The sequence below is a fragment of the Microcaecilia unicolor genome, chromosome 5, assembly GCF_901765095.1.
Source record: "Microcaecilia unicolor chromosome 5, aMicUni1.1, whole genome shotgun sequence".
Classification (NCBI taxonomy): Eukaryota; Metazoa; Chordata; class Amphibia; order Gymnophiona; family Siphonopidae; genus Microcaecilia; species Microcaecilia unicolor.
The window spans coordinates 259,072,458-259,085,448 of NC_044035.1; the positions used below are offsets into that span (position 1 = coordinate 259,072,458).

At 42.6% G+C, this 12,991-nt stretch overlaps 1 protein-coding gene across 2 annotated transcripts in view; it reads right to left on the minus strand.

The window, feature by feature from the left end:
* Positions 1-12,473, minus strand: part of LOC115471400 (T-cell surface antigen CD2-like) — a 60,221-nt gene extending 47,748 nt beyond the window's left edge. For both annotated transcript variants that reach the window (XM_030205104.1, XM_030205103.1), the window contains exon 1: positions 12,310-12,473. In XM_030205104.1, coding sequence (XP_030060964.1) covers positions 12,310-12,367 — 58 coding nt within the window. In that variant the 5' untranslated portion in view covers positions 12,368-12,473. The remainder of the gene's footprint in view (positions 1-12,309) is intronic.
* Positions 12,474-12,991: the final 518 nt, after the last annotated feature.

Consider the following 12,991-nt stretch of genomic DNA (forward strand, 5'->3'; position numbering starts at 1 on the left):
TTAAAATACTCTTAAAACCCTACTATTACTATGTTTTATTACAGTTGGAAATTTTCTCCTCAAAACTTTGTAATTCCATTTACTATGTAAGCCGCATTGAACCTGCTGTGTGTGGGAAAGCGCGGGGTACAAATGTAATAAATAAATAAATAAAATACATAACTGGGAGACATGCCCATGGTCCATCCATGCTTTGCCCAAGTGTACTCCCCCCTGGCATTAATTAAGATTGACACGCAGAACTCACTAAGTGTATACTTTAACGTGGTGCACCTACATTCTAAGTCGCTTAGTTGAAAAGGGGGAGTGACCATGGCCAGGGCATGGGTGTTTCCACAATCTATGCACATTATTATACAATAAACTCGTTGGCTGGCGGGCAGGCAAGCCCAGCGGCTTACCAAGGGCAGGGCGGTGGGGGCAGTCCGCCCCAGGTGCACGCTGCTGGGGGGGGTGCAGAGAGCAGCCGCACGCCTGTTGGCTCCGCTGGTTCCCTGCTCCCTCTGCCCCGGAACAGGTTACTTCCTGTTCCGGGGCAGAGGGAGCAGAGAGCCAGCGGAGCCGAGAGCCGCACGGAAATGCACCGGGGGGGGGGGGGTTGATGCGCTGTGGGGTGGGGGGTGCGCGCATCGGCGATCCGCCCCGGGTGGCAGCTGACCTAGGATCGTCACTAGGCAAGCCTCAGGATGTCCTATCCTCCCCTCCCCTCCTTTACTTTATTGTAGTGCCCTGGTGGTCTAGTGACTTCTTCGGGGCAGGAAAGAGCCCCCTCTTGCCTGCTCGGTGTGGCTGCAGACTATCTTGCTCCCAGTGCTGCTTCAAAATGACTGCTGAGAGTTTGAGCAGAAGCCTCGCGAGGTCTTGCAAGGTCACTACTTGAACTCTTGGCAGCCATTTTGAATCAGTGACAGGAGCAAGACAGGTCTACAGCCGCCCAAGGAGGAAAGAGGGGGCTCTTTCCTGCCCTGAAGAGGCCACTAGATCACCAGAGCACTATAGGCACCGCTTATAGAATACGCTTAGGTAGGAATGTTTTCCGTGTGGATTTTTCAGGCACCATATATAGAATTTGGCCCTATACCCATACAAATACTCTTCTCAAGCCACTTCATTAGCTCCCTATTTCTGCATATAGTTCAAGCTCATGCAAGCTCCTATGCATGGATTTATTCTGTGGCTTTTCATTGTCTCTCCTTTCTTTTCTCTTTGGGCACGTCACTCTCCTCTCTGCTCTTTTCCTCTGTTACCAACTCCTGACTCCACATTCCATCTGTTTTACTTACTACTCCTACATATGGAACAGACTTGTTTGTGCTGATTAAATTGTAAACTCTATTATGCAGGGACTTTCTCTTAGGTATATTTATAAAGCCCTGCATACACTAAGTAATGCAATAGAAGTATTCAAATATTTAGAATGTGCATTGACATGGAGGGTACAAGAATGAGAGAAATGTGCCAAGAAACTGAATATGATGGGGCTCTGAACTCTGCCACTAGTGAATATGATTGCTGTTCTTCCTTTACATAAACACTTCTACATCACATTTAAAACACAGAAATACAGCTTAACATATGTGGGGGGCATTTTTCATGGTACGTCTAAGTCAGACTTTGGATGTTTTGCGCTAAATCCGAATAGGAAATACCTATTTTCGAAAAAAGAAAAACATATTTGGGTTTTTTTTGAAAATACTATTTCGAACAAGGTTTTGTGCTCTGTGCATTTATCTTTTTAGGCGCTGCCGTTTTGTTCTGGGAGGGCCCGAAGCAGGAAGGAGGAACTGTTGCTCCTACCCTTCTGCCTCCACCTTGTTGTAAATGTACAGGGAGGGGTGCGGGTGGGGGACAGGGTCGGGGTAAGGAGGGGTGGTGTTCATGCATGGGAGAAAAAATTGTGGGGTTGTGGAGGATCCAGTGCATCAGAGCTGTCAAGTGCATTTGCGGACTGGCAAACAGCCAGCGATGCACAATGGGGGATCCCTGTAACTCATTTGTATGTGATCCTCTTTGTGCATTGCTAGCTGTTAGTGAGTCACTAAATTTTACTGAGGCAGCCATATTTTATGGCTGCCTTTGTGCTTTGGGCCCTTAGTATACTTGTCAAGAAATACTGCTAGTCCAATTAAAAAAAAAAAATATATATATAGAGAGAGAGAGAGAGAGAGAGAGAGAGATTTTTTTTGTTAACCCTTATTTCTAAGCATTCAAGTGGACTAACAGCAAGCTCACTAGAAGAAAATCAGAAATATCCCCTTTTCACTAAACACGTAATTAAGGTCTGGAATTTGTTGCTAAATGGGTAAAAGTGGTTAGAGTATCTAGGTTTGGAAAGGTTCCTGGAGGAAAAGTCCATAAACCATTATTAACAAAGTAGACTTGGGGAAATCCACAGCTTATCCATGGGGGTAAACAGTATGGAGTGTTATGGAGTCCATACTGTTTAACTTTTTGGGATCCTGCCAGGTACTTGCAACTAGAATTGGCAACTGTTGGAAACAAGACACTGGACATGATGAACCTTTGCAATGTTGATTGTAATGCTGATTTTAATAAATGACAGTTTTAGACAAGCTTGCATAGAAGTGAGGAACATCAAATGGAGTATTTTAACACTCCAAATTCACTCCAGTTTGGGTCACTCTAACTTTTTATTTTGAATTTAGTTAGTTACATTCAAAGGATTAAACCTTATCAGTATCAAAGGGGTTAAATACACCTCTGGGCACACGAAAAATGTATTTCTGAAGTGTACTGATTAGCACATAATATCCACAGTAGTCCTAACAATGAGGTTATTATTTGTAGATCCTGCAGAGTGTAGATAGCCTAGTGGTTAGAACAGGGAACACATCAAGCCTGTCTGGTTGTCAAGATATCCACAATGAATATGCATGACATAAATTTCTATATATTAAGGGGTTCGTTCTCAAAACAGAAAAACATTCAAGAAGCGAAACAAAGCAGCAGATGGACATAGTTTTTTTTTTTTTTGCCAAAACATCCACATCTCTATTTTCAAAACCTATTTTTAAGAAGATTTTCTATGCAGTTCATATGCAGTGCCCCCATGTTGGGGGCAGGATTTCAGCATTCCCAAAACTTGGACGATTTTCTGCCATAATGGAACAAAGCAAAAACGTCCATGGCTAAAAGTTAGACAAGATTAAGTCACAAAAAGATGCCCTAAATGACCACTGGAGGGATTATGGCATGACCTCCCCCCTTATTCCCCCAGAGGTCACTGACCCCCTCCCACCCCCCCAAAGATGTGAAAGAAACAGTACATACCAGCCTCTATGACAGATTCTGATGTTATGGCCAGTCCTATTCAATCACTAGGCCACTCCAGAGACCTGCTTGCTGCTCTATGTAATGCACTGTAGAGAAGGGAACCCAGGCCCATAGTCCACTCTAACAGTTACACTTGTAGTGAAAAGTGTGAGATCTCCAAAACAGACCAAAAACCTACTGTATCCACATATAGGTGACACCTGCAGACATAAGGGCTATTGTAGTGGTGTACATAGGTGTATTCTGGGTGCTATGGGTGCTCGAGCACCCCCAATATTTTGGGGCCTGACATAGGTGGCAATGGCATGGCAAGTGCAATGCTCCACCAGAGGACTCTCGATTCATTTGATGCACTGTCCCACTGCCGGCAGCACTCCTGCTCCCCGCGGTTCACTGGTGCTATTAATTACCTTGATCGCTGCCGGTAGAGGCACTGCGGCGATTAAAAGGAGCTGCCTTGGGATCTTGTTCTTCCTTATGACGCATCTTGCCTCCTCTGATGCAACTTCCTGTTCCACATGGGCAGGACGCGTCACAGGTAAGATCGAGGCCCCGAGGCAGCGTCTTTCAATTGCTGGCACTGCGGTGCCTCTGCCATTAGCAGCAATCAAGGTAGCAGCACCAGTGAGCCGGAGAAACAATGGACCTACGGGGCTCAGAGAGAAGGAGAGAGAGGTGTTGTTCTGCTGGACCAGGAAAGGGGGAGGGAGGGAGGGACAGACAGGCAAGAAAAGGTGCTGGATGGAAAGGGGAGAAGGAGAGGGATAGATGTTGGACTAGCTTGAGGGAGGAAAAGAGAGAGAGAGAGAGAGAGAAACAGACAGACCGTGGGGGGGGGGGGGGGGGGGGGGGGGGGGGAGAAGAAAGAGAAGAAATGGGGAAAGAAGATGCTGGATGGAACAGAGGAGAAGAGGCACTGGGGACCCAGCAGGGAGCCATACTGAACTGTGAGGGGTGGGTGGGTGGGTGGGTGGGAAGAGAGAGGAGAGATACTGCACCCAAGGGGGCAGAAGGGAAGAAAGAGGGGAGGGACAGAGAGACAGAGAAGAGATGCTGGGCATGGAGGGAGAAGGAATAGGGACACAGAGGGGCAATGTTGGACACAGGGGGGGAACAGGTAGGGTTACCATATATCCAGTTTTACCCAGACATGTCCTCCTTTTGAGGACCATCCGGGCGAGTTTTTCCAGCTTGCCCGGGTTTGCAGACAAACGGGCAGGCTAGAATTGGATGTCCCACAGTGTCCTCAAAAAGAGGAAAGTAAGTCTCCCGCAGTCCCGCTTGCTACTGGCGCTGCTTCAAAATGGCTGATGAGACTTCAAGCGGCGGCCTCGCAAGACTTCCGGACTAGGAACAGGGACACAGAAGAATAATACTGATCACAGGGGGAGGAGCAGAGATAGGGACAGGGACACAGAGGGGGAAATTCAGAATACGGCAAGACACACACACAGAGGGAAAATGCTGAATATAAGGGTTGGATCAGGACACTGATAAGGCAAATGCTGAAAATGGGTGGGGGAGGGGGGAGCAATTGCAGCCTGAGTGGGGGATGGTGGCCCTGCCCTGGTTCTGTCTCAGCTGCCCTGACCACTTCCTAAAGAGGTGCTAAGTGCTTCCATGTTAACTGCTGGCAGGTACTACATGCTAGTGGGAACATTAATGCGGGACCTAAATGGCTCTGCTTTCCCTAAGTGTGTATCTTATGACAACATGAATAGTGGTGGATATTGACATTGTGTACTGTTGAGCCTGATTGGCTATTTCAAGTGCCAGCATTTGTGGATATATCCAGTGGACATCTTGAATCTGGGCTGTACGTACCCAAGAAAAGAACTTACCCCTGAAGCAGCTTCGGCAAAACAAGGATTCCTTGTTGGGATTTTCCTGTTCTAATGAGATAAGTGACTATTCTTCAGATTTTTTCACTGAAAAGTTATTTTTATTTATTTATTTATTTATTTATTTATTTATAACATTTGTATCCCACCTTTCCCCAATTATTTGCAGGCTCAATGTGGCTTACATAGTTCCATAAGTGGTGATTACCAGTTCCGGACAGGAGAAATACATAGTTGAGGTAGAGGGACAGAGTGGGTTAGATTACAGGAGGAAAGTTCGTCTTACGATAAGAGCTGAAGGTAATAGGTTAAACTTCATTCATGACAAAATTAGTTTGGATGGGGATTAGCTTTAGGGAGGGGGATTGGAATTTGTATTTAAAGAATATTGTGGAATGCTATAATGGACATCATTATTTACACTTTTGGAATGGACGTTGGCTGGCTGAGTCAAACACAATTTTTCATGAATTGTTATGGGGGGCGGGGTTGGTTTTAAGGTTGCAAATTTTCAATTGTTTTCCCTTTGAAATGTGAAGATCTCAATGCTGAGGATCTCTCCCCCCCCACCCCCCCATTGTTCAGTTAAAGCTTATAGTTGATTGTTTCAGCCAGTGTGTAATTTACTCTATCCGCTGTGTGCTTTAAGCAGAACATTTTGTTTTGGGGATGATATTGTAATTTCCCCCATACAGTGATATATTGATTGTAATATTTAATTTCCTGTGTAGAGTTTCTTTATTTGGAATGATTGTTTCTTTAGCATCTTGAAACTTTGGCACCCTAGGTAGTTGCCTATGCATAAATCTATGCCTAATGATCCAATTACAATCCCTTATTTTTAGTTTATGCCCTCTGATGTGTTTCTGTATGTTTGTACTTCAGTATATGGCTGTATCAATTTATTCATACATCAGAGATTATAAACTTATTTACCAGATATGTTGTGGAATTCTGAATCTGCCCATGTACCCCCTAATTCCATAAAAGCTACCAAAAATTGCATGTGCAAATTTGGGCGCCTACCTAATTTGTGCGTACAATTTAATTGAATTGCAAGCTAATTAGTGCCAATAACTGGCTTTTTATCAAGCAATTATCAGTACTAATTAAATTTAATTGAACTTTTCACATATGAATTTAGGTGCAGGATCCAGAAACGGTCTTCGTATCCCTGCTAGATGATCTTCACAGAAACCGAGACAAGGGATTTGCCTCGATGTTAGTACTGCTAGATTTCTCAGCAGCTTTTGACTCTGTGGATCATGATATCTTGCTAGCACAACTGACAGAAACAAGTATCAATGGAACAGTACTTGCCTGGTTCAGATCCTATCTATCAGACAGGCAACAATCCATAATGATTGGCAGCAACTCATCACCACCATGGACACTGACCTGCAGGGTACCATAAGGATCGAAACTGTCACCTATTCTGTTCAATATCCACCTCAAGCCACTAGCTGAGCTGATTTGGTCAATGGATACTCAGTTCTACATCTATGTGGCTGATGTGCAGCTACTCATACCCATTGAACCTGACTTACCTACAGCCTTGAATAAACTGATCACTTGTCTAACATCAATTCAAGAATGGGCTAAACACAACAAACTTTGCCTGAACCCAAGTAAAACCGAGCTTCTCTGGGTCCCTAACACAAGTGGATACATACCTGACATCATATCTGACAACTTTTTGGACACCACAGTCTCAATCAGCGATGGCTATATACAAACAACCATATACAAGAAACCCACAGACAAATGCAGCTACCTGCACAACTCCAGCTTCCACCCTTCACATACAAAAAGATCCATTATTTACAGCCAATCCACAAGATATCACCGTATCTGCTCTGACCCAGGGGACAGAGATAGAAACCTCGAAACCCTGACTGCATCCTTCAAATAGAAAGGCTACAACCCCAAAATAATCTCCAAGAATATTGCCTCCTCCCTCAAAACACCCAGGGAAAATCTGCTACAGTACAAAGAAAAAAAAGCCACAGACAGAATCCCCCTTATAGTGACATACAACCGAGAGCTAGAAAAATTAAGAAAAATCATAAGAGACCTGCAGCCTCTACTCCAGGAGGATGAATTACTGAAAGAGATATTCCCATCCCCACTAGTGCTGGCCTTCCGACAGCCACCCAATTTAAAACACAAGCTAATTAGAAGTAAGCTCCCAACACAGACTCAAAAAGAAAAGAATGGCACACATCCATGTAATACATCCAGCTGCAAACTATGCCAAAATATCTCAGGACCCCACGGTCGGAAGAATATTCAACATTAAGGAATCTTTCACATGCTTATCTTCCAATGTGGTATATATAATTCAGTGTAAAAAAATGCGATGAAGGCTGCTACATTGGAGAAACAAGTCAGATGCTAAAGAAGAGATTTAATTTATACAGACATCATATGAAAAATGCCAGTACTAACAAAGATGTCACGCCTGTGGGACAGCACTTTACAAACCCAGAACACTGTACCAGTGATTTTATGGTAAGGATCCTTAAAGGGAACTTTAAAACAATACAGGAACGTAAGACCTTTGAAGTCAGAATGATCAAATATTTTGACATCCGCCAGACAGGACTTAACAAAGTTCTGGGTTTTCTAGCCCATTATAAAGCATAAAATTGTATTGCTTTGTAAATTGTATTGCTCTGTAACCTTGATTTGCTTACTTTATTTCTTGTCTATTAGATTGTAAGCTCTTTGAGCAGGGACTGTCTTTTTTCTATGTTTGTGCAGCGCTGCGTACGCCTTGTAGCGCTATAGAAATGCTAAATAGTAGTAGTAGTAGTCTCCCTGACTCTCACCTATCCATCCCCATCCTGTTAGACTGTTACTGTTTCAGATATACTGTCATCTACCAACATTTGCTTATTTCTGATCTGACGATGGGCAACCTTCAAAAGCTAATCAAGAAATGTATTAAGTTATATACAATAAAAAGGTATCATCTTATTTTCTTTTCCATGTTTTATTTTGTTTTATTTCTATTGATTACCTTTAAAAGTGGACTAATACGGCTACCACACCTCTCTATATCTGACATCAAAATCCCTTTTGGGAAGTATGAACTCCCCCTCAAATCACAAGTCAGGAACCTTGGAATACAGTTAGATTCAACACTTACTCTGATTCCCCAAATCAAAACAACCTTCAAGAGCTGCGTCTACTATTTGCGACAGCTACACTGCCTCTCTCCTTACATCGAGAAGGTAAATCTTATCCCAGTTGTGCATGCCATGGTAACATCAAGACTGGATTACTGCAATGCACTATACAATGGTCTGACTACAAAGGGCCTGCACCAGCTCCAGTTGATTCAGAATGCAGCAGCAAGACTCATAGAAGGTTGCAAGCGACGTGACCACATCACACCATTTCTGCAAAAACTTCATTGGCTACCAGTACAATACAGTACAAAACTCTATGTCTGATCTTCAAGGTCCTGAAAGGAAATGGCCCAGAGTATCTGAAGAATAGGATGATCCTCCACACACCGCCAAGGACACTAAGGTCCTCCCAAGGATTTTCACTAACTACACCCTCTCCAAAAGACATTACACGATGTGATACCCGCAAGCGAGCCTTCTCCGGAGTATCCCCCACATTCTGGAATTGCCTGAAAGGCTCCGCTTAACACAACACTACTTCTACTTCAGGAAGCAGGTGAAAGCTTGGCACTTCAACCAAGCCTTTAATGGAAGAAGTAACTAACTTGTTAGTCTCACTCACACACACAAGGATTGACTCGGGCTGCACATACTGCAGTGGGACATGTTTATCCACTCGTACCCTAGCTGAGATAACATTTAACCATCTCTCTGACTTCACGTGCAACTTTCTTCAAATCAATCACCTTACTTTCTAATTCTTCCTACTTTCTTACTCATCTATATGTTACAAATTTGCCTTACCCTTGACTACCAATTATAATGTTCTAGTACATATTGTGTTGTCATTGCAAGTAGTATACTATGCCATACTTTGAATTGTTGTTCGAATATTTTTACTGCTCTAACTGCCTACTGCTCATGTTTGATCTATTCTTACTGTACACCGCCTTGAGTGAATTCCTTCAAAAAGGCAGTAAATAAATCCTAATAAATAAATATCTAAATTTTACGCATGATCTGAAAAATGCATGGAAATGGAAATGTCATGGGTGGAACAGGGGCATTCCTAGTACTTATGTGCATTGTAGAATAGCGGGGATATGCGACATTTGCACCATGTTTCAGTTGGTGCAAATGGCCACACCTAAAGTTAGGTGCGATTCCCAGGTGTAAGTGCTATTCTATAAACCGCGCTTAACTTTAAGCGTGGCTTATAGAATAGGGCTTTTTTGGCACTGATTTTTTAGGCACCTTATATAGAATCTAGCCCATAATGGGAGAGAAAAGAGAGATTGTTTGTGGATGGTGGAGTGGTGGTTTTGGCAAATAGAACAGTCTTTTCTACTTTGATACTGGTACTGTGTCTGTGTCCCAAGATACCCCTATATTTCTCTCCCACTGTTGTATGCATTCTAGAGCATCAGCTCTAGAGGTTAAAAACCGTGGTGGCTTCCTGTATATATCCACGGATAGATAAATGTACTATTAGGGAGGATAAAAGGAGAAGAAATAATCTGCAGCTCCATGGATGGCCAGTTTTAAAAGCCCAGAAAATAAAAGTAAAAAGTACAAAAAGTGTAACACACATTCTCAGGAATCCCAAGAACTGTATGGAAAAGTGTCCGGGCTGGGTTCCAGCCCTAAGCACTAATGGTATAGCACTCAGAAGCCTGCTTCTACCTTTATTATACAGAAATAGAAAGACTACATCACAGGACACTAATCTTGTTTCTCAATTTTCAGCATGATTTTCTAGTGCAGTATTTTGGCAGCTGAAAACTTGATGTAAAAAATAAAATACATCAGTCTTATGTATTTATTTACTAGTGCTCGGTACACTGCACTTAGGGGCCCTTTTACTAAACCACATTAAGCTAGTAATGTGATTTTTAAGGAAGAACATAAGATGTCTATTGTGAAAGCATATTTTCTAAAAAAAAAATAAAAAAAAGTGGACAGAAAATTATGGCTTTCCCCAATGCGGCTAGACCAACTGAGTTGTGTAGAAAGGCATTTCTACAGCTTAGCCCCCGTGTCTTGGCTGTAGGAGCCTCCTTTTTTTTGTAATTTCTTTGTAAATGTCTGGTCACATCGGGGAATAATTCCTATACTTTTTTTGGATCCCACTCATTTAGAACATTTCTTGTTGTAAAAAGAGAAAACATGAAGTTAATTTTTTTTCCTGATTGAAGATGGTTAAATAGGGTTATTTAATTTTGTTCTTCATCCCTACTTCTTATTAAGGGTTAAACAATTTGGATGTGGTTTATGTAGGCTTTGGTTCTCCATAAAGTGGACTTTTATGCTACATTTTCTTTTTTCTTTGCTTATTGATAAGTATTTTGCAAGCATATTTCTGGTTATGCTTTCATTGTGCAGGATGTCAGACTCACAGAAACAGAAGCCTTGCAGATCAGCAATGCGGCCGCGCCGGAGAAGAGGACTTTGGCTGGCGGGGGTTGGGGACCCCTGCCAGCAAAGATACCCAACGGTGACGGGGAAGGGTTGGCAGCGGGGGGGGGGGGGGGAGGGCCAAATCTACGGGGGCCCATGTCCCCGTGGCCCCACGTAGCTACGCCCCTGGTGCTAAGCATGACTTCTATAATGACCCACATTTTGTAGAACAGCAACTAAGGGCAGTTACATGCGTAAATGCAAATTAGTGCCAATTAATAGCAATTATAACCAATTATTGTTCATTCACATCAATTAACAGCTGCATATTAAATTAACTTACACGTGCAACTACCACTATTCTATAACTCGTGTGGATAATTTTAGAGGATAAGTGCCTCTGCAATATTTTCAACTGGAGTGTGCGGTAATGGGCATTTCAACACGGACCACCTGCAGCAGACTTGCTGGGAATACCTCTCACTTGTAGCTTGCATTAGTTTTGCATTTACTGCATGGTAATAAGTTGTGTTACAGTGTAAGTGCAAGTTTTAATGTATTTTGTCCCTTAAAGCACAAACATTCTTGAGATAAACATTTATATTCTGCTGTACCCTAAAGTTCAAGCATGGCAAGTGTAAGCATCAGTATATAAGGTGTTCCAAATTTATATTTGTTTTGGATCCAGATCAGTAAGCTCCAGGGAGAAAACCACAAGTCATACCCCAGCTAAAAGTAACATTTTCTCCATGTAGGAAGCTATCCTTTCTACAGCCTAAAAAACTGCAGGTACCCAAAGTGGGGTGTGTGATTTCCAGGGTTAATTACTTTTTTTTTTATTGATAAATGTTTCTCATTTTTTAAAGACATAATTAGTCCATACCTGAGGCTGAAACTTGGCGGTATTATGCAGTTGATATCCCTCTATCTTATGGTATAAACAAGTCATGTACTCCACTTTTGATACCTTTCACTCAGTGGGCCATATATATGTTTTTGCTGCAGCCCTCTAGTATGAGTTCACCATATTCTACAATCAAAAATTTTCATTCAAAGTGCGTGTGTGTGTGGGGGGGTCCCCCCCTTTTTTTAAATGTGCCTTCTTCTCCTTCTCCTTTCTGGACAGTCACATTTCTCTACAGACCTCACCATTCTTCAATGATATTTAAATTCCCTAAAAGAAGTCTTTAGATTCCAAAGTAGAGCTCGCAGCCTTTCTAGATCCAAAACAGGAGGTGAATACTGTTCTTAAGGTAATCGAATTGAATGTTTATGAAAGGTGCGCAAATGAACAGTAGCTAGGGATGAAGCCTTCACAACTGGCATAATTATTCATAAACTTTTGTTAAACCAATCCCTTTTTTATGTCTATTATCGCGTGTCCAATATACAAGTGCGCGTTTTTCATTTTATGGGTCACATCTGAATAAGGGATCGATAGGATCTGGAAAATTCAGGCACCACAGGGCCGTCAGATAATTCTTCCATTGGACAATAAAAGGTGTCACAACGTGCAAAAATTATTTTCTTCTTCAGGACCAGTAGAGCTATACACCATGGAAAAAAACCCTCTATTTTCCCACAAATTTGAGAAGCCAACACAATGAAAAGCAGAGGACTTAGAATTTTGAATCTCCACCTACCTGAGTAAATCCAGACACAAATTGTGAGGAAATTTAAGAGAAGGCTGCACAGCTTCATTGTTAAACTATTTCCTGAGCTCTTCTAGTTTGAAATAAAAGCTTGGCAGAAACAAAAGTGGTGAAGAATCTGTAGCACCTAGAATGAAGTTAAGGCTGCCCTTTGTTGCTAGAGCAGATGTGCAGTGTGAAAGGGAAACAGTGAGGAGGGGCAGAGACAAAAGCCCATTTTTGAATGGCTCACACAGTTTGGTTGTTAAGTCTCATCACAGGACCCAGCAGTTGAAAAACATTCAGTAGAGAGGAATCTTGTAGCATAGGCAGCCGAGACATCTCCTGCCTGCCAAGGACTTCATGATGACATAAATGAAAACAGGACTCAAAAGTATTTTATGAACATGGCAATAACTTGGCCACAGCTTTACTTAAATACAACACAACTTACACTGAGTATATCCAAGCCAACCAAAGCTTTCCAGCTTTAGAATGCCAACCCAGTCCGCTGCCATTAGCAAGACTGATACAAACAGTAACCAGAGCTCCCCGCCGCGCACCAAGGGGGCTCAACCGTAAGTGCAGCTGTCCCAGCTGCCTAGCTTATCTCCATCAGGCTTGGGTACACCCGCCACCAGCCCAGGGTAGTATTACTTGCCCCGGGCCCCGAGTTCAAAAAATAATAATAATA